This window comes from Neoarius graeffei, chromosome 24 (assembly GCF_027579695.1).
Source record: "Neoarius graeffei isolate fNeoGra1 chromosome 24, fNeoGra1.pri, whole genome shotgun sequence".
In the NCBI taxonomy this organism is placed as follows: domain Eukaryota; kingdom Metazoa; phylum Chordata; class Actinopteri; order Siluriformes; family Ariidae; genus Neoarius; species Neoarius graeffei.
The window spans coordinates 57,953,151-57,978,697 of NC_083592.1; the positions used below are offsets into that span (position 1 = coordinate 57,953,151).

Here is a 25,547-nt window from a genome sequence, read left to right on the forward strand (position 1 = left end):
ATAAACTATAAAAGGGCGATTGTTTAACGGCTCTGAAAAGGGCTCAATCCCAAATTCTGGTCAGTACTTACACTAGATAGGGTATAAACCCTTATATATCATACAGCAATAAATAAGTGCACCGATATACCGCTGTAAGATCCATTTAGGACACAGCCTTGTTGCTAACTAGTGATTAGCAGTTTCGCTCTGAACATGCTAGCTGTATATTTTAAGTCGACTCGAGTGCATGAAACGTTTTTTGAATATGATTTTATCTGGGTTATTTTATTATTTTTTCAATTTTAATCTGGATTGTAGTTTTAAGTATTAAAATTCCTGAGGAGAAGACCCTTTTCCGGGAAAAAAATCCCGCCTCCTTTTGCGGGATTGGCTAATCCTATCATAAGCGGTACACTGATTGGATCGCTTAACTGACTCAACCAATCCCAGTGCTGGAGGTCAAGTTTGTATGAAATGTATGTGGGTGGGGCGAAAAAAATATATCGTACGAGAAGGAAGACACGTCGCCGCTTTACGTCACAGCTAGTGGATAGCAAGGAGAAGCTAACCGGGCTACGAGCTAACACTAACGCTAATGCTAAGAACCGCGGTTCTTCTGGAGTCCGGAGAGAAGTGAGCGGTTTTTTCCTCAGGTGAAGTTGGAGAGTTCAGGTGTTCCGAAATGGGCTCTCTGGTTCGGAGTGAGGAGGTGTGTTTGGCCCAGCTGTTCCTGCAGTCCGGTTCGGCTTATGAGTGCGTCAGTGAGCTGGGGGAGCTCGGGCTGGTGGAGTTCAGAGATGTGAGAACTGTTTCAGCTCCTTACTTCACTTTACTCTGCTAAAGAGTCATCAAACCGTTTATTAATCAGTTGTGAGTGAAACTGGCCGCCTGAATCCCTGCACTGCTCTCATGGCGTTCAGCAGCAGTGTGGAGTTCATTCAGACACCTGAGACACTAATCAATCAATCAATTAATTAGCTTCATTTCTCTTCTTCATGAGTATTTTGACATTTCCGTCACTTTCCTGTCAGCACTTTCAGGGTTTCACCTTTCAATACTGTTTCCCTTAAAGTAGCAATATGCAAACTTTTTCAAGCTCTCAATCAATAATTTTAGAATTCCTGTTTCTACTTGTACATAGTATTTTTTTCCCTTAAAACAGTAAGTCTGGAAATAGTTTCAGGGTTTCTGCTTGTACTTTATTATTATTATTATTATTATTATTATTATTATTATTGACTTAAAGCAGCATTCTGTCACTTTCCATCCCTCTGTAAATAGTTTCAGGGTTTATGCTTTCACTATCCCAAGCTCATATGCATACTTTCCTTAAAGCAGCAATATGTAACTTTTTTTTAAATCAAGTGCTCTCTTTCAATAGTTTTTGCTTTTACATTTATATATAATATTTTTTTTCCCATAGATTAGATTAGATAGAACCTTCCTAAAGGGATCAATAAAGTTCTCTCAGGGAAATTAAGATTCCAGCAGCATCATTACAAGATAAACAGAAAATAGAGAAAAAAACTACTAGATAAATTAAAGAAAATTTTGTATTTACATATACAAATATAAAAAGAATACGATATGGGGAAGAGAGGAGGAGGGGGGCAGCAGGAGAGATATTGCACGTTATATTACACATTGTGCGGTATTGTTTATCAGGCTTTCGTCTAAACGGGGGAACAGGGGCGCTGCACCCTCTTACTCTCGGCGTGCGCCCCCTTACCGACTCCGTGAAAACATCCCAGCAACACTACGTGACAATGTGTCTGATCATCAAATACGTTATAATTGCTCCAAAAATATTCCAATCATAGTAGATACACTGCCAGATGGTGCAAAAACAATCCGAATTGGCGTTTTCCAGACTGAGGCGCCATGTTGTTTAGTTGTTTACTTGTCGCGGCTGCTCTCGCGAGATTTGACATGGGTTACATACAAGGTCAGCTGACTTGTAGAGCGAGATTTCTCGAGACTGAATGACCTTTCACCCACCGGCGCGGGAGCTTTTGACAGAAGTAGTTCGCGAGTTGTTTTTGTTGACACTTGGGCATTTAAAGATGTCATCCCGCGGCACGAAACGGAAGAAAGCCAAAGACTGTCTGGGGCAGAAGAAGATTACTTCTTTCTTTTTCAATGTTGACAGACAATTTCCCTCTCAGATAGCCTCAGAATGTCCCATTGGAGCATTTTTCAAAGGCTTTGCACGGCGGGGGGGACAACCGGCACCATCTCCCCCCCCCCTCGCCATGGTGAGCGCCCTCATACTAAATTTTTCTAGAAAAAACCCTGCTTATTGTTAGTCTAGGCTGCTGCTCCTTCCCGTCCTCTGTCCTCCTGTTACCCCTCCTCCCCCCCAGAGAGAAGTTGTACAGTCTGATGGTTGATTGTTCATAATGAACAATTATGTAATTTTTCTAGACCTCTGTCAGTACTTTTATAGACTCTTTGCATGTTTTAAATATTATTATATACTGTGGTTTTATATGTTCTAAAATAGTTTCAGGCTTTCTGCTTTTATTTTTGCACATGCTTTTCCTTAAAGCGGCAATATGGAATTTTTATTGACTTCTGTCAGTAGGTTTTCTGCTTCTACGTTTATGCATTTTTCCATAAAGAGGCCATATGTAACTCTTCTAGCTCTTGGCCACGAGTGTCAGGTTTTCTCCTTGCGTTTTTATATTAGCTGAGCTCGACTTGCCTAAGTGGAGCCCCATAGGCATAGAGTGTGGATACATAAAGAGACCCATCGAGTTGTTTTCTGATGATTTCAGTCCTGTGCATGCCTGCCACCACAGGAAACCCAACACCTAGTGAAGTAGAGTATAGTAACGATAACAGTAAAGAAATAAAACAAAAGTGGCTGGCTGCGATACAAGAAAATTCCACAACCTAGAAACAGATGGGAGCTCCGCTTTTAGGCAGTGCCTAAATCTGTATATTATTTTTCCTTAAAGCAGCAAGATGTAATCTTTCCAGACCTGTCAATATTTTCATGGTACCTCTTTGGACATTTATATACTGTAGTTTTATACATTTAAAAATAGTTTCAGGCTTTCTTCTATTTTTACACATCATTTTCCTTAAAGCGGCAATATGTGGTGATCTTATAATTTTGGTGAAGTATTTGGCTGCTATGGTGCTCTGATACTCACCCCGCTGCATTTCTGTACTTTAATCTGTTTTGGCAGCTCCAACATGTTTACTGTTTAATCATTTAATGCTGTATTTCAAGAGCTATCACAATCCTTCACTCTTGGCCACGCCCCCACATTGGGCCACTCGTCTTTGCCTCATGTTGGAGTGATGTTGGGGAATCGTAATTCAGAACACGTGAAAGATTCCCTGAAGTAGGAATTACACGTCGGAAAGGAGTTCAAACAGGTCTTTCTGAGTTTGGAGTCGGAACTGGTTCCCACTTTGTCATGAACGCAGCGTAACGAAAAAAAAAACCCAGAAACTAACTGGAACTGAAGAAGAACTAACGTCACGGAGTCTTTTTGAACCTTTGTCCCTAAGCCTGTTTCGTCAGTATCGATTATCAACCTATCATTAGTTGCCTTCTTTTTCTCCTCCTATTTGAACTTCTACTTCATTTTATTATTTTATTTCTACTATTGTTTAATTCTTTTCTTTTAATTCTTTTAATTAATTGTTTTAGAATAAAAATAAAATTATTTTATGTAATTTTATTTCTCTATTGTTTACTGTTTTAGTTTTTACTTCTGTAAAGCACATTGAACTGCCATTGTGTATGAAATGTGCTATATAAATAAACTTGCCTTGCCTTGCTTTGCTTTGGAAGCTGTGTATAAAGGCCACACCCACAAACAGCAATTCCATGCAACAGGAGTGACTTGTCACTTGCTTGTGTGAACACCTGGTCACAAACATGTCCCTCAAAATGCTGTGCTAATATATATTTTTCTGGCTGGAAATTAGATCTGCCCCCTGATCCAACAGAGCAGTACAGCTCTACAAGTCAACCTCGCTACAGATTTTTAGTTTTATTAATAATGAGTGTGTTTTGGAAATGTTCCAGATTGCGGTTAGTACATATCATACTGCCATTTTAAACAACCTCCGTTTTGAGTTTTTGACCTATTAAGGTGGCTGAAGTTCACCTCAGAGTGCTTGAAATGTTGCATATCGCTCCTTTAAGCATTGAAATGACTTCCATTTTGAGTTATTGCTGGTTTGGATGAGTCCTGTCTCTCACTGTGTGTGATTTTTGTTTAAACAAATGTTGTGTTTCAGCTCAACCCGAGTGTTAACTCCTTCCAGCGCAAGTTCGTCAATGAGATCAAGAGATCAGAGGAAATGGAGAGGATTCTGGGTAATGCAGTTTATTATTTTTAAATACAACCTTAAGAGGAAATTTCTTTTCAGTAGCTTAATATTTCTAGTAAATCAAATTCATAAATTAAGTTTGTGAAATTCTTCTCTTATTTCTTTTACTTCCTGCACAGCTGTGTGTTCTGTCTGTAAATGTTTTTACTGCTAATAATAAGTTGCATGAAATTAAATAAACTTAAATACAGTAAATCAGGTTTAAAATAAATGTAGCTTTAAGTTGCTATTAGTGTTGTGATAGTATAATTATTTTAATAATAAATATTAGCTTGCAAAGCACTTGTGAACTGTAGTAAAGCCCTCAACATTTTACTGCAGGTATTTTTAAATACATAAACAATAAATAGCTAGCTGTAATAAATTCATCAACTTTTTTTAAATGCAGTTGTTTAAAATAAACATGTAGCTAACTAGCATGTATAAACAAACCTTTTGTCACTGGAATAAATACTTCAACGCTTTTACTACAGTTATTCTATTATTATTATTATTATTAGTAGTAGTAGTAGTAAAGTATATTAGCTTGTAAACATAGCCTTGGTGACTAGTAAATTCCTCAACATTTTTTTTCTGTAATTATTAAAAAAAAAAAACATTTGTATGGAGTTTGTGCCTGTATTGTTCTTTATGTATTAAAAAAATTAAAATCTGCATTTTGACCTGGATGCAGCACAGTGAATGTAACCGATGTAAATTACCGCCAGTGTTTCTGCCGCAGGGTGCTGGTTCACATCAGACATCCTTCATGCAGCTCACGCCTTCTCTAAACGACTTTCAGGAGAAACTTGAATAAAACGAGGGTTATGTATATAACCGCGGTTCTATGAGTTTCGGATGACCGCCAGAGGCGGTGCTTTCAGCACATGGATATCCATCACACGAACGTGCAGGTCGAGTAATAGTAACAACAAAGTCACGTGTGACCTGGGTGACGTCACCCCGTGACCCCGGCATAAAAGACCGGTAAACCCAGGAAGTGACCTCTTGGCAAATCTTCTCGTGTACACTCCGAGTGACTGCCAAGCTCTGGCGGTCATCCGGAACTCATAGAACCGCGGTTATATACATAACCCTCGTTCTATTTCGTTTCTACTGACCGCCAGAGGCGGTGCTTTCAGCACATGGATGACTAATACCAACCAGGTCATGAGGAGTGCCTACCCGTACCCAGTGATGCTGCGACGGGCCTGGAATGACAGCCGTCGCCACAGGATTATGTGGGACGACATTAAGACGGTAAAACCTGGTGAAGGTGCAGCTGGAAGCCCAGGAGGCTGCGCTGCATATGTCTGAAAGGGGCACGCCCTTCAGTGATGCCCATGAGGCCACCACGCCTCGTGCAGAGTGCGCCCTGACAGCCGGAGGAATCGGGAAGCCACTGTGCCTGTAGGCATGTAATATGGCCTCGACTATCCACTTGGATAGCCTCTGCTTAGAGAGTGCCAGACCCCTCGTTGGTCCTGTGTGGCACAGAAACAGGGCGTCACTCCTACGGAAGCCCTCTGTACGCGACACGTACACCCTGAGGGCGCGAACTGGGCACAAAAGTTCCGACCTCTCACCATGGCCCGCCTCGAACGCCGCAAGGCTAAGGGGCTGGTTGACGAAGGTAGCAGAGAGGGTCTTCGGGAGGAAAGAGGGGTTAGGCCACAGGGTGACCCCACTGTCGCCGGAGTGCCACTGCAGGCACTCCCCACTGACTGACAGCGCGTGTAGTTCCCCGACGCGCCTCGTCGATGTAATGGCCAGAAGAAAAGCAGTCTTCAGGGAGAGCCATGAAATGTCTGCCGTGAGCAGGGGCTCAGAACGGTGCGTCGCAGAGAGCCTGCAGCACCAATGAAGGTCCCATGTGGGTACCCGGCTCCGTCGGGGGGGTCTCAACCGGAGAGCACCCTTCAAGAAACAGTGCCACCAAGGCGTGGGACCCCACGGTCCTTCCCCCAACTCTGGCATGCTGAGCAGAGATGGCAGCTGCATAGACCTTGATGGTGGCAGGGGTAAGACCCTTATCAAAGCAGAGGCTGGCGGAACAGTCGAATGGTCGGCAGGGGGCAGCATGTAGGCTCCTCCCCCCGAGTTAAGCACCAGTTGGAGAAAAGCCTCCATCTGTTGGCATAGAGGGCATTGGTGGGGGGTGCCCGAGAGCTTGCAATGGTGTTGACCACTGCCGGCTCACAAGGACCTCGCAGGGGGTCCGGCCCTTCAGCGGCCATACCCAGAGCTGCAGATGGGCTGGATCCGGGTGCCAGATCTGCCCTCCCAGCTGTGATAGGTCAGTCCTCACTGGCAGGCACCAGGGGTCGCCGTTCAGAAGTTGCAGCAACTTGGGAACCACACTCGGCCCAGCCACCGGGGGGGCGACAAGCAGCAGCCCGTGGTGGTCCATCGCAACCCTGTGTAGGGTTGGCACGATCAGCAGCAGAGGGGGGGGGGGAGGCATACAGCAGTTGCCTCGGCCAAGCATGCGCCAGCGCATCCTGGCCCAGGGGACTGGGGCCGTGGAGGCTGAACCACAGAGGGCAGTGTGTCAACTCCTGGCAGGCAAAGAGGTCCACCTCTGCCCTGCCAAAACGTTTCCAGATGGCGAGAACCACCGCTGGGTTGAGTCTCCATTCCCCGGGATCGGGGTCCTGGCGGGACAGCAGATCTGCTGCCCTGTTGGCAGTGCCTGGCAAGTACATGGCACGCAGGCTCAAGAGATGTCGATGGGCCCACCGCAGAAGTTGGCCAGCCACTTTCAAGCACTGGAGGGACTTTGTGCCTCCCTGGTGGTTGATGTAGTACACTACCGTAGCGTTGTCCGTCCGCACCAGAACGTGTCTGCCGGTCAGGCCTGGGAGGAAGTGCTGTAGGCCGAGGAACACAGCCCGTAGCTCCAGCACGTTGATGTGCTGCGCCCGTGCCGCACCGGGTGGAGGTGGAGACCGTTGAACCACCTCTGAAGCGGCGTAAGTCCAGAAGTCCCAACGGGACCAGAGAGGAGGCTGCCGTAAGCATGCCCAGCAGGCGCTGAAAGGTCTTCAGGGCGAGTGACCTACCCCGTCCGAAGCGGCCAAGCAGTAGGCGGATGTTGTGGATCCTGGTCTGGGAGGGAGTTACCATCAACGACCTTGAATCCAGGTGCATGCCCAAGAAAGTCGTCTCCTGGCTGGGCACCAGCGAGCTCTTCTTGTAATTCACCCTGAGCCCCAGCTCTACGACATGCGAGAGCACAGTTGCGATGTTGGTGCGGGCCTGAGCTGCTGACCGTGAACAGACGAGCCAGTCGTCCAGGTAAGGCAGGACACGCAAACCCCTTGCCTGAAGTAGTGCCGCTGCCGCACACCCGGTGAACACACGGGGTGCCAGCGATATCCCAAAGGGCAGAACATTGAACTCGAAAGCCTGGCCCTCGAAGGCAAACCGCAGGAACTGCCTGTGGTGTGGCACAATGGGAGCATGGAAGTAGGCGTCTTTCAGGTCGAAGGTGACAAACCAGTCGCCCGCCTGGATGTGGTGTAAGACATCCACTGTACGCAGCATGCGGAATCTCATGGTCCTCAAGTGGGAATTGAGGGACCTCAGGTCGAGGATCGGGCGGATACCGCCGTCCTTCGGAACCAGAAAATACCTGGAGTAGAACCCACCTTGCTGTCTCTGCCTGTCGACGGGAGAGACTGCTCCTTTCTCCAGGAGGGTGGCGATTTCCTGCCGGGGGACGAGGGACTTCCCCGGATGGCTCACGGTGGTGTGTTTGACCCCATGAAACGTGGTGGACGGCGGCAGAACTGGATGCGGTAACCCTCGGTGAGGGTCACCAGCACCCAGGGGTCAACGCTCTCCAGCTTTGGAGCTGTTCGCTGGAAAAGCGGCCGACCGCCGGCGCGCTGATGTCAGCGCCGTCCAGAGCGCCCCCGTCGGTCACCATGGGGGCGACGAGGAGCAGACTGGGTGTAGGGGGCGGCACCGCGGGTCCGGGAGGTGGTGGGGCGGCGAAAGTCATCAACCCGTCTGGTCTCCTGGCGGGTGTGTGGCCGAGACAGAGTCGGTGTGGGCCCCCTGAAGGACTGGGCAGCATTGCCATGGTGGTGGGCCTGGCGGGGCCAGCGAACTGCTGTTACGCCTAGATGACCTGGGCACTCCGATCCAGGGCTTGCTGAGTGGCTTCGCCAAACAGCTCCCCGGGGACAACAGGGAGAGAGTGCAGCACACGCCGGTCGGGCTCGGCCAGAGGGGACTGTGCCCGCCATATCTGCTGGCGGCCGAGGGTGAGATACGACATCAGCCGGCCCAGTTCCCGCGACGAGTAGGCAAAGGCCTGGAGCCGCGTCACACAGCTCCCGTGATGCCGCGCTTGTCCCCTCCAGCGTCTGGGGGTCCATGACACCTGGCTGGCAGAAGGGAACTTAAATAGGGCGAGAACGCTCCAAGTAAGTAGCCCAAAATAAACTATCAGGTGGAAATAAAAAATAAACGACCGGGCGAACACACCCGTGGTCGGGAATATTAACAAGGATGGCGCCGTGCGCTACAGAACTGATAAACAGCGGCGAGAAACACCGCTTTAATTTAAATGAATGAAAACCGCTTACCTGAGCGACAACAAACCGGCCTCCAGCAGCGAGGACACGCCTCGGAGGGCTAGTCAGCTAACTCCACCGAGCGAGAGCGCTCAGCTTAACGGAGTAACAAACAATACGAATATAACACACAAGACAGCCGGCCCGTGAGCAGGCCGGAGACAAGGCTACACAAAACAAGCGGTTGATAATATTAACAAGGATAGGCACTGTGCGCCACAGAACTGATAAACAGCGGTGAGAAACACCGCTTCAATTTAAATGAATGAAAGCCGCTTCTCAATGTTGGGCATCTGCAGGAGGCCATAGGTAGGGGTGTCCTGCATTGCCGCCAGGGCCCTGCAGTCACTAGGGAGGTGGGAAGGCATCTAGGGTCCGCCCAACACCTCTGTAACTCCTCGATGTATGAGGCCGAGGGCGGAACAGACAACGAGGAAGGCTATGTGGGACCTCTGAAGAAAGCGCTCTGATGCTGGGCCACCGGGGCGTGTCCAACCCCAGACGGGCCAATGCAGCCCTCAGCGTTGGCTGGATGGATGAGCATCCGCCTTCCGACGCTGCCACGGTGCCATGGCTGGTGGCCTGGGAACCGGCCGGAGAGGTGGAGCCGTGACCATCGGACCCACCGCAGTCAAAGCTCTCCGAAGCCCGGATCGACAGTTCATCCAGGCCGCGTGCATCAACGGCCAGTGACAGAAGCGGTGGTGATGGTGAACAGTCGGGCTGCCAGGCAGAAGGGGTGGCTGCGGGAACACTGCCCCCTGTGGCGGAGGCTGAAGATTCGCCAGCAGGGCCTTCATCTCCTCCAGCTCGGTGGACATCACCTCCACCTTCTGAGCCAAATCGCCCGAGCGCTTCTTTTTCGCCTTAGAAGCGAAGACGTGTGGGGGAGCCCACGGCGCTTGCTGGGCCCCGCTGCTGCAGCCGACACCGTGTCCTGTCCCCCCGAGGCCCGGGGGATGTCAGACGGAGAATCCAGCCGAGCCAGCCTGGCGGTCCGCGCAGCCACGCTCAGGCACATGCAGTCTGCGCAGGCCATGTCCGTCAGCCCCTGCCGCAGGTGATCAATACCCAGGCATGAGGGGCACTCGCGGTGGCCGTCCTCCGGTTCGAGGGGGACCAGCAGTTGGCGCAGCGAGAGAAGAGGTCCATGACGCCTGGCTGGCAGAAGGGAACTTAAAAAATAGGGCGAGAACACCCCAAGTAAGCAGCCCAAAATAAACAATCAGGCGGTAATGAAAAACGACCGGGCGAACACACCCGTGGTCGGGAATATTAACAAGGATAGGCACCGTGCGCCACAGCACTGATAAACAGCGGCGAGAAGCACCGCTTTAATTTAAATGAATGAAAACCGCTTACCTGAATGAAAGCAAGCCGGCCTTCAGCGGCGAGGATACGCCTCGGAGGGCTAGTCAGCTAGCTCCACCGAGCGAGAGCGCTCAGCTTAACGGAGTAACAGCAATACAAATACAACACACAAGACAGCCGGCCCGTGAGCAGGCCGGAGACAAGACTACACAAAGCAAAGCGGTTGATAATGTTAACAAGGATAGGCGCCGTGCGCCACAGAACTGATAACAGCGGCGAGAAACGCCGCTTTAGTTTAAATGAATGAAAACCGCTTACCTGGGCGACAACAAGCCCGCCTCCAGCGGCGAGGACACCGCCCCGGAGGGCTAGTCAGCTAACTCCACCGAGCGAGAGCGCTCAGCTTAACGGAGTAACAATACGAATACAACACACAAGACCGCCGGCCTGTGAGCAGGCCGGAGACAAGGCTACATGAAATAAGGCGGTTAATAATATTAACAAAGATAGGCGCAGTGCGCCACAGAACTGATAAACAGCAGCGAGAAACACTGCTTTAAATTAGATAAATGAAAACCGCTTACCTGAATGAGGACAAGCCGGCCTCCAGCGGTGAGGACACCGCCCCGGAGGACTAATCAGCTAACTCCACCGAGCGAGAGCGCTCAGCTTAACGGAGTAACAAACAATACAACACACAAGACCGCCGGCCTGTGAGCAGGCCGGAGACAAGGCTACATAAAATAAGGCGGTTAATAATATTAACAAAGATAGGCGCAGTGCGCCACAGAACTGATAAACAGCGGCGAGAAACACCGCTTTAAATTAAATGAATGAAAACCGCTTACCTGAATGAAGACAAGCCGGCCTCCAGCGGTGAGGACACCGCCCCGGAGGACTAATCAGCTAACTCCACCGAGCGAGAGCGCTCAGCTTAACGGAGTAATAAATCAATACGAATACAACACACAAGACAGCCGGCCTGTGAACAGGCCGGCGGCGAGGCTACAGAAAACAAGGTGGTTAATAATATTAACAAGGATAGGCGCCGAGCGCCGCAGAACTGATAAACAGCGGCGAGAGGAACGCCGCTTTAATTTAAATAAATGAAACCCGCTTACCTGAAGCGAAAACAAGCCGGCCTCCAGCGGTGAGGACACCGCCCCGGAGGGCTAATCAGCTAACTCCACCGAGCGAGAGCGCTCAGCTACGGAGTAATAAATCAATACGAATATAACGACAAGAAGAAAAGAGTTGGTGGACTTAGCGCAGTTTCTTGGAGGATGCGTAAGCACAGCCCCAACCCTACGGGTAACGAAACTACCACAGCGCTTTGTCCAAATTTCAATCCAACTCGCAACCTGCAAACGCGAGAAGATGTAAGAGGTCACTTCCTGGGTTTACCGGTCTTTTATGCCGGGGTCACGGGGTGACGTCACCCAGGTCACACGTGACTTTGTTGTTACTATTACTCGACCTGCACGTTCGTGTGATGGATATCCATGTGCTGAAAGCACCGCCTCTGGCGGTCAGTAGAAACGAAATAGAACTCTGATATTAAAAACATAACCAAAACCTTCACAAGCAAATTAACAAGCGTTTAAATATCAGAGTTGATCAGTGTTTTAAAGGAACAGCTTTCTGAAAAGTAAAATACTCGCGAGGTTTCTGTCTGAAGTGAACACACGTGATGGGGAAAATTTACCTTCCAGTTTAAACTGTGAGTGTCGATGGTGTACCTCTGGTGAAGATTCAAATGTTCTTTTATTATTAAATAACGATTACAAACTCCGAAAGCAGATTTAGTGATGTGTTCTGCTATTTCCAATCTTTTGTGAAATGTTCGTTTCTTAATTTTTTTTTTTTTTAAAGGTTTTTACAACTTCACTATCACGTTTTTAAAAATCTGTTTATATGACACATCTGCTGTACAAGTTGTGATAGAATCGAAATTGTATTAATATAAACCTGTGCTGCGGCACGGTGGTGTAGTGGTTAGCGCTGTCGCCTCACAGCAAGAAGGTCCTGGGTTCGAGCCCCGTGGCCGGCGAGGGCCTTTCTGTGCGGAGTTTGCATGTTCTCCCCGTGTCCGCGTGGGTTTCCTCCGGGTGCTCCGGTTTCCCCCACAGTCCAAAGACATGCAGGTTAGGTTAACTGGTGACTCTAAATTGAGCGTAGATGTGAATGTGAGTGTGAATGGTTGTCTGTGTCTATGTGTCAGCCCTGTGATGACTTGGCGACTTGTCCAGGGTGAACCCCGCCTTTTGCCCGTAGTCAGCTGGGATAGGCTCCAGCTCACCTGCGACCCTGTAGAAGGATAAAGCGGCTACAGATAATGAGATGAGATAAACCTGTGCTACTGTCAGTCACCGCTACAGAAAACGAATCAACATCTGACCAATCAGAGTCCAGCAGGTCGCAGCACTGCAGTAGAAAGCTTGTTAGATTGGTGCTGTAAGCTCAGGATTTGTTAGATTTCTGGCTGCTTTACTTGTTGGATTTTCTCTAAAGCGTGTGTATGTGTATCGCAGGATATCTTCTGAGAGAGATCAAGAAAGCAGACATCGCTCTGCCTGAGGAAGAGGTGAACCCCGTGGCCCCGCTGCCCAAACATGTGATGGGAATTATGGTAGGATCACAGAGCTGCTTTCACACACTTATGCACGCACACACTTGTGTTCTCTCTCTCTCTCTCTCTCTCTCTCTCTCTCTCTCTGAGACACCGAGCTCGGGGTGGGTGGGGGTGTTAAAGAGGGAGTGTGTGAGAAACACCAGTGTGCTGTTACTTTTTGTTTCTCTAGATGTTTTCTAGTGGCTTCAAAGCTGCTTTTTTAAATTGTATATTGGTTACAGATACGGTCTCTTACTTTCCTTCTCTCTTACTACTTGCATCGTTTTTTTTTCTTTGTTTCTCTACTTCTTACTTCGTTTTCTTTCTTGCTTGCTTATTTCTTTCCTTACTTTTTCTTTTCTTGCATTTTCTTTCTTACATCTTTCTTCCTTGTTCCATCTTTCTTTTTCTTTCTTCTTGCATCATTTTCTTTCATACATCTTTCTTTCTTCCTTGTTCTGTCACTTTTTCTTTCTTTTGCTTGCTTGCATTTTCTTTTTCTTTCTTTCACATTTCTTCTTCCTTCCTTGTTCAATCTTTCTTTATGCCTTACGTCATTTTCTTTCTTCCTTCTTTCTTACTACTTTCTTTACTCCTTATCATTTTCTTTCTTGTATTTTCTTTTTCTTACACCTTTCTTCTTCCTTGTTCCATCACACTTTTTTGTTTTTCTTACACTTCTTTCTTACTTTACTCTTTGCATCATTCTTCCTTCCTTCGTGCAGAATTTTTTTCTTTTTTTCCATGTGTTGTAATTTGTCAGTCTTTAAGACGCGTGTGTGTGTGTGTGTGTGTGTGTGTTCTCAGGAGCAGCTTCAGCGGTTGGAGCTGGAGCTCATGGAAGTCATGAGGAACAAAGAGAAGCTGCAGAAGAATCTTCTGGAACTGACCGAGTATTCACACATGCTGCGCATCACGCGCAACTTCGTCCACCGCATCGCCGAGGTGTGTCATGACTCCGCCCACAATGACGTTAATCACGTCCACAAATACAAAACCCTTCACTTGATACTTGTATTTACACGCAACACCATCCACAGTTCGTTTAGTTCTCGAATGAAATGAATGAATGAGTGCGCACCGGTACGAACCTTTTCAGAACCAGGGGCACTGACTAAACCGAGCAGAACACAGGAAAGTGAGAGCAGGAACTGTTCTGTAATGTTAATGCTGGCAGTGAAGCAGGAATAGACATGCTAGTCAGCTCACGTGAGATATTAACTTGTAGCATATTTTTCTAGCTATATATTTTCTGTTCATGAGTTTATGATCTCGAGGGATAAACTGTTACACGAAGGCTTCTGTCCCTGTGTTTAACATCTCTCTCTCTCTCTCTCTCTCTCTCTCTCATATCTATGAGCACGTAATGGGAGTCTGTTTGAAGCCTTGATTACGCTGTGTCAAAGAGGGGTGTGTATGTGTGTGTTGTGTAAGCAGAGAGAGCCGGTGCGGGCCCAGTATGAAGAGTTTCCTTTCCTGGAGAAGGACTCTGCGATGGACTACGCCAGCATGCAGAGGCTCGGGGCCAAGCTTGGGTGAGACACACAGTCTACACTGATCTCAGATAAAGGACTGAACTGACGGTAAACAGAGAGTGTTGTGTCTCAGTGTGACACTGAGCTCTCCCTCATTCAGGAAACTGATCTCTGATCTGCTCCTCAGGTCTCATCTTCATTTAGAATAGAGTTAAATTGTTGCCATGGTGACCCTAAATCTACCTATCCATTATCTGTATCGTTTATCTGTCAGGGTTGTGGGGGAGGCTGGAGTCAATCCCAGCTGACTTTGGGTGAGAGGTGGGGTTTATCCTGGGCAGGTCACTGGTTTATCTCAGGACTGCGACACTAGGCTAAATATCTATTAATAAATAAATAATTTTTAAAAAATGAGTCTCTTTATGGCTATGTAGCTGATCTCTCACTACAGGTTATTCGATACAGCCACAAAGACGTGCTGTTTTTAAATTAATTCTACTCAAGCTGTCTGTCGCTCACTTTTTCACAGTCTGTCTGTGTTTCTTTTTTGTGCGACCACTTTTGTCCATGTGTCTGTCTGTCTTTGTGTCTGTTTTTTTCCCTTCACTCTATCTGTCTAGCTCTCTGTATATCTTTGTTTTGCATCTGCCTGTTTTTCATCCTGTGTTTCTCTGTATTTCTCTTTCATTCTTTCTGTATCTGTCGGTCTTTCCATCTGTCTCTCATATCTTCTCCTTTTGTCCTTCACACTTCCTTTACTACACTTTCTCTTTCCATCTGTTTTCCAGTTTCTCTCTGTCCCTCCGGATGTCTCTCACTCTCCCTTTCATCTTTATTTAGCTTTTTTCTTTTATAGGCTTTTTGTTATACATTTTTTCTCTCTCTCTCTCTCTCTCATATAAAGGAAGGAAGGAACTGTTTTGGGGGGGAATGTTAGAGAGAAATATTTGACTCTGAAAGTTAACAGGACCTGTATGTTTTTCTGCAAAACAGAATCATAAAGAAGAAAGTTAGTCATGAGAACATCATCTGATACCAAACAAATATACTAACAATAGCATCTTTTATAATAAACAATTGTAGTATCCAGGGTTCTCCACGGATTGAAAATATAGGGGGGTGGGGGTCAATCGGATGACCTTGAAACAAATTTGCATACATTTACATATGTAATTTGCATAAAATACTCTCAAATAGTAATCATTTAGAATAGAGGAATGAATTGGACTGGTACAAAACACATCATACATCAAACATTACACACACTTGAATTCATTGTATTAATTAATTTGCACACTTCAGTGCAAATTAATTAATACAATGAATTCCATAAAGCTAATGCAAGAATGAAAACTGAGGTCAACAGATTTCAAATGTAGGCCTGTTTATTAACATTGAGTGCCTGAGGAACAAGTTATAATAACTTAAAATAAAAAGAGAGCCGTCTTTCTTAAGTAAACTTTTTTGCTTCTTTTACTTTTCCCATCTACAACATATCAGACATAAAAAAAGGTTGATCAATGGCTCAGCAGCATCAAAATATTGCACTTTTGTAAAAGAATGTACATAAGCATTATAAATTATAACTAGAGCCAACAATTCCCCTGGGGGAAATTGTGAGGGTGATGCAGTGGCTGTAGCAGTCGCTATTGCAGGAGCTGCACTGTACTGTGTGAATGTATGATTTGCCCTGAGGCTACAAGCCTGTGTCTCTCTGAGAGCGAGCAGCCCCTCCCTCGTGTGTGTGTGTGTGAGAGAGAGCGAGCAGCCCCTCCCCCACCTGCGCGCTGAGCACAGAGACACAGAAAGCGCACTTTTCCCTCAGAGCGCTCCCTCCAAACAACGGGGATTTACACGAAAACGGAAGGAGATATTCACAAAATTCTTTCACAATGAGCGCCACAAGGCTCTCCTGAACACAGTGATGTAATTTTTTTTTGTCTGTAGTGTAAAAAAAATGAGGACAATTTATTGACTAAACAAAACATGGGTCAGTTTAGGAGCACTGAGAAAAAACGTGGCTTTGACAATCCCAAAATCGTGTTGTCTGGGATCACGATTTTCGGTCAAAAACGATAGATCGTTCAGCCCTAGTGTCGATTCACACGTTATTATAAAGGCGTGTTATCTCCCGGCGCAAGAACAATGTGTCAAAAACGCCGAAGTGTGAAACGCTTTTCTTCGACTATAATCGTCAGACTGACTAAACTAATTGCTGGTAAATGAGTTTCACACTCAGGTGTTGTCGCATTGTCGGTACTCCAACAGAGAAAGGCTATCTGTCACAAAGAAAACAAAGGGGCGTCTCTTCCTTTTGTAAGGGGGTGGCAGAAATTAAACGGGGGCGGGAATCACAGAAAGGGGGGCAGCCCGCACCTCTAAAACCCCTCGTGGAGAACCCTGGTATCATTTCTAGTGGTGACTGTTCAGGTCTTGACATCACCTTTGACACAATCTGTATTATTATTTTTTAAATACATTGGTGTTGCTATTGTGGAAAATTAAGGGGGGGGGTTTGTTTGTTTTTTTAAATATTTCAAATTCAGAAATTTTATATTGGCATGTTTTTAAAAATAGAATATTAATTGCATTTAAAGATTCGTTATTGTGTCTGTGTTTTTGGAGACTCAAACTCTAACGGCATGCTTTGTTCACTTCCTCACGCAGGTTTATCTCCGGCCTGATCCCGAGCGTGAAGATCGAGGCGTTTGAGCGCATGCTGTGGCGAGTGTGTAAAGGCTACACCATCCTCAGCTGCGCAGAGATTGAGGAGAGCCTGGAGAACCCCAGCACGGTGAGTCTCACCTGAACACACAGTCTCTCATGTGCTCCTGTGTTTCTGCCTTGATAAACGCACAGCGTTGTGGAAGTGATGTGATGTTTCTGATGCCGTGTGACGATCACGAGGAGATTTATTTGTTATTCAAATAATGTGTTTGCAAGCATACAAATACCATCACATGAGGGTTGTAGCACAGGACATGGTAAAGAAAAATTACTCTAAAAGCTGAATTTTCATTATTTTAGTGTTTTTGTAGTTTAGATGTGCAGGGTCAAAACAAACAAGTAATGAATTAAATAAAAAAATAAAGTAAAATAATAGATAATTGGCTTGAAATGCTTGAATATTCAAATTTCTCCTTTTGCAAAAATATTTAAACGTGTATATTTTAATACATTGTTGTAACAATTTTTACAACACGATTGTGAAATATGAATGTTAAGTGATCATTTATAATTATTTGATAACTGAAATTTTTTTAATTTACCGAGTCGTTATAATATCTGTTCTAAAATGTAAAATAAATGGAAATTAAAATTTTCAATGAAGAAACAAATGTAAATAAAAATACAAAAGATTTATTTAAATATTTATCAATACAGATATTTGCTATTGGAGTACATAATTGTATAATTTTTGTCTATTTACATTAGTACCTTAAAGGTCATGGGCAACGGTCGGAGGTGAAATGTAGAATATCAACTTTATTGTCTAGAAGAACGACCCAAACAGCGAATTAAATCTTCCTGGTGTCTAATTTGCACCCTAAAATGGAATAAAACGCTTAAAATGTACTGTTTTGCCCAATTTCCGAAGGTTTGTTTACATCTCACTTATGTGCACTTTAACTGCCAGGGGCCCGTCGTCGTGACGTCATTTAAGCCAAACAGAGCGGGAGCAGCTCTGTGTTTACCTGCGAACCGAGCACACGTTTAGGAGGTTCATTTATTTAACCACTTTCTAAATATACTTTTTTTTTTTTGCTGGAGAGAAACATACAAGGCTAATTTTCAACAATTCAATAATAACATATACCAGGACATTTAATGGGGTTCCCCACTGATGCGCACAGGGGCGCACACGCGCATACACACACAATCCCTGTAATAGAACATGGATTTGTTTATATTGCTAATATAATTTATTGCTAATATTAATACAGACGTTATACTATTTATAGCCTACTCTAAACACACACAAACATTAATCATGTTAGTCAGTAGCATGCTAGCAGGTAGCCATTGCAAATCAACTTAAATTTAGTGTCCACTTTATTAGGCCCTGTTTACATTATTTCGAATCAGCGGATCATCAGATTAACGTTTTTAAAACGATTAGCGTGCACACAGCAACGCCAATACACGGATACGCTAATCCAGGGGTTTTCAAAGTGTGGGAGAGTCAGCCCCCCCTCGGAGAGCAAATAAACAACAGCGCCCCCCCCCTTACAATTTTTGTTGTTGCTATACTTAATGTTCCATTCGTATTTTTAAAAAATGGTTGTTGTACACATTATTTTTTCTTTTTCACATTTTAAACATCTGTGCTTTTTAAAACATCTTGTTTTACACATTTTAAACATCCCATAGCATCGTTAGCTAGCACCTCTTGGCAGACAACACACTGTGGCAGTGGAGCATCTTCAGATCCAGTCCATGAAAATCCAAACTTTAAATAATCATGGTCATACTTCCTGCTTTTTCCAGTCCCCCCAGGATTCCGCAGGCCTTTTTTGTGATTGTCGCAGGCTAAAATGTCTGATGTTGCGGGGGGGGGGGGGGGTTTCCAAAAAAATTGCGATGAAAGTTGCGGTGTTTTTTAGGTTTTTGTTGCGATTACATTGCGGGAGGAAGTGAAAGTTGCGAGAAATTGTTGCGATTTTCTCTTTTTGTGATTAAAATTGAGTGATATTTTAAATATTAAGTTATTACTGAAAAACTATTGATTAAAAAAACAAAGAGAAATGGTCCTATAAACAACTTTACCAATATAAAAGATTACCAGGACTACAAAAATGCAGAAAAATAGGCTTTACTTATCCAAATGCTCCTGTTGGTTCAAAAGTTAAAGTGCAGAGAACCTCACAGCACAACATGAAGTTACCTTAAAATATAATATAAATGCCTCAGCTTTCATGTAAGAAAAAAAAACTATTAATACTAGTACCGTGTGCAGGCAGTCTCTCCTGAAGACTAAATTAAACAATAATTATAAACTAATAAAATAAATGGCTCAGGCTTCATAGAAGAAAAAAACAATTTGAACAGAATCTCACAGTATGATGCTGAAGCTGCCTAAACAATGGAAAATAAAATACCATTTTGGCAAAAATGTTGGCATCCATTAACTTCTTGTATTAAGTAAAAAAAAATAAAGTGCACACAGTCCTTCACTGTAAACATAACACACTTTCAGTGTTGCCAGATACTGCTGACGTTTTCCAGTCCAAAATATGTTCAAAACCCGCCAAAATGCACTTGAAATCGCCCAATCTGGCAACACGACGCACATGCTGCTTCTCTTGAACACACGGAAGTAAGGCGGAAGGTAGTTTGTCGACGTCACCTCAAGACGACACCAACGATTGGTCAAATTTGCGGGAAAGTTGCGGTGATTGGATATAATTGCAACACCGCCCTGAATTCGCGGGGATTGGTTGAATTTGCACTGAAGTTGCAAATCGCAACATCCTGGAGGCTCTGTTTTTTTGCTTGGCCCAGACTTTGTCTCCTCACTCACTGTAGCTATAGGTACTAAAAATCGATCCATTTTGTCTCTCACGTTGTGCCCCCCCTGAAGAACTCTGGCGCCCCCCGGGGGGGTGCGCCCCACACTTTGAAAAGCCCTGCGCTAATCACATGACTAATTAGACGGCACGTAAGTTGAAATGTGTAAATAAACTTCAGTGCGGCTCAGCAGCTGTGCTCCAAATCACTCCGCCCTGAACAGCGAGTGCCCTCTGGAGGGTGCGCACTCCCCGGCCCTGCGCAGCTCACAGAGCGCGCGAGTGAAGCGCACGAGCAGTGATTCGGGACTGAGCCGCTGTGTGTGTGATCCCAGTACATATCGGGCATGCGCAAGTCACTCACCACTTGCAAGTGGAAGGATGGCAAGCCTAAAGACGATCATAACTACACAATGGGCAGTATTTGCATCTTACCATGAACAACATTAAGAATGGCAAAGCATTATATTCATATTTTTATACTCTTTTTTTTTTTTTTTTAATGAAAAACAGAAAGGTGATACAAGGCAGGAAGTGAAATCCGCGCAGTTTTTCAGCAGTCGCGTCACATGACCAACGTGGCATGACCAACGCCAGCGAATCAGGAAGGTGGACATCAGTGACGTTGTCCAATGACGACGTCAGCTAGAGCTCAGCACTGCGTTTCCTCGTTTCTCAATGTTTACACAGCAACGGTTCAAATACGAACTGGGCTGAATATGTGGGCCCTGGCGGATTCAAGTTGTTCCGCCTGTGGAGTCGTTTTCCAGCGTTTTAATGTGCACGGACAGTGCATCCGCGAAGAAAACGAGACAGATACGGTCTAATGTAAACACCACCTTAGGAGTACTTGTGTAAAACCTTGCACAGACATTTACACTGAGCATGTCAGCCATTGTCATGTTAGCAGGCTAGCAGTTAGCATTTTAGTGGTGACAGATTAACTTCAGCTTAGTGGCCACTTCATTAGGAACACTTGCATCCAGACATACAAGCAAACACACACACTTATGTTAGTCAATAGCCTGTTAGCATGCTGGCAGGTAGCCATGAGAAACTATCCCTTTTGTCTTATCAACTGATATTCTCCCCCCCTCTGGGTTTCACAGGGCGAACTCACCCGATGTGCTGTCTTCCTTATCTCCTACTGGGGCGATCAGATCGGACAGAAAGTGAAGAAGATCTGTGACTGGTAACGATTTCCTTTATACAGGATTAGTTCAGATCGACCTTACGCTGGATTACAGAACGGGCTTACAATAAATTGGCGAGAGCTCGTGATTTTAATGTGGGGAGAAAGCGAACAAGTTGTAGAAACGCTGTCACTAGACATCTGAGGAATGTCCCTGAGTGTTTTATTCCTCTTATACCACAGCTACATGTCAACTGTTGTGTGATTTATGCATTAAATGGCTGAGGTTAATTGTACTTGTATTAAATACTGAAAACTTGACCATTTTATTTTAATCCTGTTTATTGTGTGCCGAAACGATAATACATCAAACTTCTGACCAATCAGAATCCGGTGTGTGTGTACACTAAACTGTAAGCATGTTTTCTCCTCAGCTACCACTGCCACCTGTACCCATACCCTAACAGCAATGAGGAGAGGAACGACGTGGTCGAGGGTCTCCGCACGCGCATTCAGGACCTGCACTCCGTGAGTTCACCTGACCTTATTTGAACACTGGTTTCTGATTGGCTGGATAGTGTGTACTAATTACATCAGTTCTGAATCTGAGACTCGGAGACTTTATACGCTACTTCTCTAGTAGTTCATTTTTAACTTCAGTCTGTCTACTTAACTACTCAGTGTGTACTGAAACCTGGGCCTGAGAGGGTGTGATGCATCATGTGACTGAGCTTGGTGTGCGAGTGTGGGAGTAAAAGGGCGTGCTGAAGTCCCTGCAGAGTGATTTGATCTGAGTCATTGCATATCTTGCCTTTGCATGTGATGGCCATTAGGTCTCTCTCTCTCTCTCACACACACACACACACACACCCTCTGTGTTAAAACTAAACTGCCACAGTTCCTGTGTCACTCATTTCTTTAACTGCAAAATGCACAGTTGCACATTATAGCAGACGTGTAAAAGACAGATTGTCTCCTGTGCTTTAAACAAATAAACATTTGTTCCTTATGTGTCAGACAAATCATCTGGACAGAAATCAAAACTTAAAAAAATAAAATAAAATTGATCCCCAACATTAACTATCAGATTAGCTACTTTTTAATTTTGTTTAAATGCATTTATAAATGAAACCGTGTGTGTCTACTGCCATCGCTCCAAGTGTAGTTTATGACTTGAGCATGATGAATCCTGACAGTATAACATGTTTCTTGGAGAAGTCCTTCTCAAAAATGTTTCTAAGAAAGAACAATGATTTTGAATTTTTGCTTCTTCCTTTTACAAATAAAGTAATATTTTTTTGATGAGGTTAACAGCATAACTGCTTATAACACGAATGACTCCAGAAGTTTCATCCCTCGTAGGTTCTTTACCGGACGGAGGACTACCTGAGGCAGGTGTTGAACAAGGCCTCGGAGTCCGTGTACACATGGGTGATCCAGGTGAAGAAGATGAAGGCCATCTACCACATCCTCAACCTGTGCAGCTTCGACGTCACCAACAAGTGCCTGATCGCGGAGGTGTGGTGCCCCGTTAATGACCTGCCTGCCCTGCGGAGGGCGCTGGAGGAAGGCTCGGTGAGTCTGAACGGGCATTTTGATCAAAATCACGTTCAATATGCAAATTACTCGTTCTATAGCGGATGACTGTGCGCGATTTAAAAAAAAAAAAAAGTATAGCCAAAATTTCAGTGCCAACAAAATCAGTGAGTTATAACTGGGAGAATATTCATGTTTTTTTTTGGGGGGGGGGGTATATTTGCCCCGCCCACTTCACCAACAATAATATTTCACTCTTTTTGTTTTGTTTTAAATAATTTCCTCCTTTGTGCTGATATTGATGATATACAATTAGGAAATTGATTAAACATTTTTTTGTGATGTCACTATATAATGTCAAAGGTTTTGGACCAATCACAATTGATATGCAAATTATTGAGGATTACATGTTACTAGTTAAAACCAGGCTTTTGACAAACGGCTTTGCGCTGCATTGTGGTGGTGTTCTGTTCTGTTATCACATGTAGAAGCGTTACTCATCTTGACTTGGTTTCCTGTTTTTTTTTTTTCAGAGAAAAAGTGGTGCAACAGTTCCTTCATTCGTCAATCGCATTCCCAGTAATGATACTCCGCCCACGCTCATACGAACCAATAAATTCACCTCTGGATTTCAGAATATAGTTGACGCTTATGGAGTGGGTTGCTACAGGGAGGTGAACCCAGGTGGGTCAGGGAGGTGAAAAATACTGGTAAAACTAAAGCTTTTAAGGTTTTGTCTTTGTCTGTTTACTATGATGGATTAGCATTTAATCCGTCACCAAAATGAAGGAATGTGTCTTCATTGTATATTTGTGATTAGATTCTCTTGTACACTTTTCTGGCCACAAACTTCAAGATCATGAAGGCTGAATTCTGATTGGCTCTCTGCACTTCTGCTTTTGAACGCCATGACACAACAAGCTTTTCAGAGCATGATGTAGTCAAGCAGGCAAGCGTGTTTACGTGACGTGGACATGCGGTGGCAAATCGTCTATAGGGGCAGGGTGTGCGGGAGCCCTACCATTTTTGTTATTCATTCAACAAATATTAATCTTCATAAAGTCCTAATTCATAACTATGTATATCTTTAAATTGCAGTGACATTCTAATTTTAAGTCGTTTATAAATAATTTGTCAGATGTAAGCTGATTTTTCTGTTGATTTGGCAGCTTTACTTTCGGAGTTGGGCGGCACGGTGGTGTAGTGGTTAGCGCTGTCGCCTCACAGCAAGAAGGTCCGGGTTCGAGCCCTGTGGCCGGCGAGGGCCTTTCTGTGCGGAGTTTGCATGTTCTCCCCGTGTCCGCGTGGGTTTCCTCCGGGTGCTCCGGTTTCCCCCACAGTCCAAAGACATGCAGGTTAGGTTAACTGGTGACTCTAAATTGAGCGTAGGTGTGAATGTGAGTGTGAATGGTTGTCTGTGTCTATGTGTCAGCCCTGTGATGACCTGGTGACTTGTCCAGGGTGAACCCCGCCTTTCGCCCGTAGCTGGGATAGGCTTCAGCTCGCCTGCGACCCTGTAGAACAGGATAAAGCGGCTACAGATGATGAGATGAGATGAGACTTTCGGAGTTATTGTTGCACCTAGTGGTCAAATATGGGAACTGCAACAAAAGTTAATAGATGTGTATGGGCCAAAAAAAAAAATTCTGCCCAAGTGCCCAGTTGATGAGGAGGAACAAACAGGACAGTTCATGCCTGGGTTGCCAGATTGAGTTTGTTTAAAATTATTCTACAGCCACCAAGAGCTTGTTTTATTGCAAATAATCTGTATTGTAAGCTACACTGCAAAGATTGAAGGAGGGAAAGCGTGATTTTTTTATGGAGAAAATAAAAATCAGAAATGCATGAGATACAGAAATATTCAGAATCTCAACTTTTTGGACTAGGTTCAGGTTTTTGGGGTTTCTTCCCTGCTTTTTAAAGTGAATTTAATTTCCCTAAACCGCCCCCCTCCCCCGTACAAAGCAGTCATTGTGTTGATTGACCATGTGTTTTCAAACCATAACTGATCCAAAAGGCTATAAATTGATAATAAGATCAGCCGATTTTCACGGAATCTGCTGAGACTGATCCGGAGGATCCTGAAGGGGTGCGTGACTGCACATGTATAACAAAGATCCTGGTATCAATTTTATTCCCATGTGCAGCAGTGGTTAGACCAGTCTTGATATGGAATCATGTTTTGGAGAGAATTCTGATAGCGATTGGGATTCTTGCATGTCGGATGAAGGGGCAGATGATTATCAAGGATATTCCGGAGTAAATGGTTATCTTTTCGAGCCCCCAAGATGAGAAACTGCCAGTTCACGACAGCGCCGATGGCGCACCACCAGCCAGAGAGAATTGGAAAAACAGATTGGTTTGTGGATTTTTATTCTAAGCTGGCCGCTGCAAAATATAGGGAAAATATTTACATGTACCTCAGTAAATGCAGAAATATAATCTTTAAAACGTACACACATTCAGTGCAATTACTGAAAAAATATGAAGTGGGCGATAATTGGGGAATCGACGAACTGTCCAAACGTCAGATCAGATGTCGTTTTATTAAATCAGTGGGTTTCTTTTTTACTCCAGTAATTCCCATGTGGTCGTTCTGGTGGTGATGAACACTTGATGAATCAGATTTTTTATTATTAGTAGGCGACATGAGATCTGCCCGCTTCGTTTGCACAAACCTCACCCGCTGTCACTTTTTAGATTAGTGTCATTTTATCAGAAGTTCATGAACCGGATTTTCCTTTGTATAGGAATTTGAACATCCAAACACAACACGGCGCTTTCCCATTGTTATTTTTGTAAAATTCCAACAATATCCAATTTCAGTGAGTAAACAAGCACGGAGTCAGGTGAATGGAAATGACCCAGATAACTGGGGTTCCACATGTGACGTCATGTGAGATTAGCCCTGGGGCAAGGCTGCCTTTTTCTGGGATCCGGACGCCGCGATTTATCGATAGTTTTGTGCCTGATGATAAAATAAATTTATTATTTTCCCCCTGCTTTATTAATTCATTTTGGTCGTTACCAATAATGTGTACTAATTTTAAAGCATTACAGTAAGGCATTACCTACAGT

General features: G+C 44.8%; 1 protein-coding gene across 1 annotated transcript in view; it reads left to right on the forward strand.

The window, feature by feature from the left end:
- Positions 1-389: 389 nt before the first annotated feature.
- Positions 390-25,547, forward strand: part of atp6v0a2b (ATPase H+ transporting V0 subunit a2b) — a 41,001-nt gene continuing 15,843 nt past the window's right edge. Inside the window, exons 1-10 of the mRNA XM_060907534.1 lie at positions 390-781; positions 4,243-4,321; positions 12,740-12,837; positions 13,627-13,764; positions 14,257-14,354; positions 16,962-17,088; positions 20,911-20,993; positions 21,368-21,461; positions 22,296-22,508; positions 23,003-23,153. Coding sequence (XP_060763517.1) covers positions 665-781; positions 4,243-4,321; positions 12,740-12,837; positions 13,627-13,764; positions 14,257-14,354; positions 16,962-17,088; positions 20,911-20,993; positions 21,368-21,461; positions 22,296-22,508; positions 23,003-23,153 — 1,198 coding nt within the window. The 5' untranslated portion in view covers positions 390-664. The remainder of the gene's footprint in view (positions 782-4,242; positions 4,322-12,739; positions 12,838-13,626; positions 13,765-14,256; positions 14,355-16,961; positions 17,089-20,910; positions 20,994-21,367; positions 21,462-22,295; positions 22,509-23,002; positions 23,154-25,547) is intronic.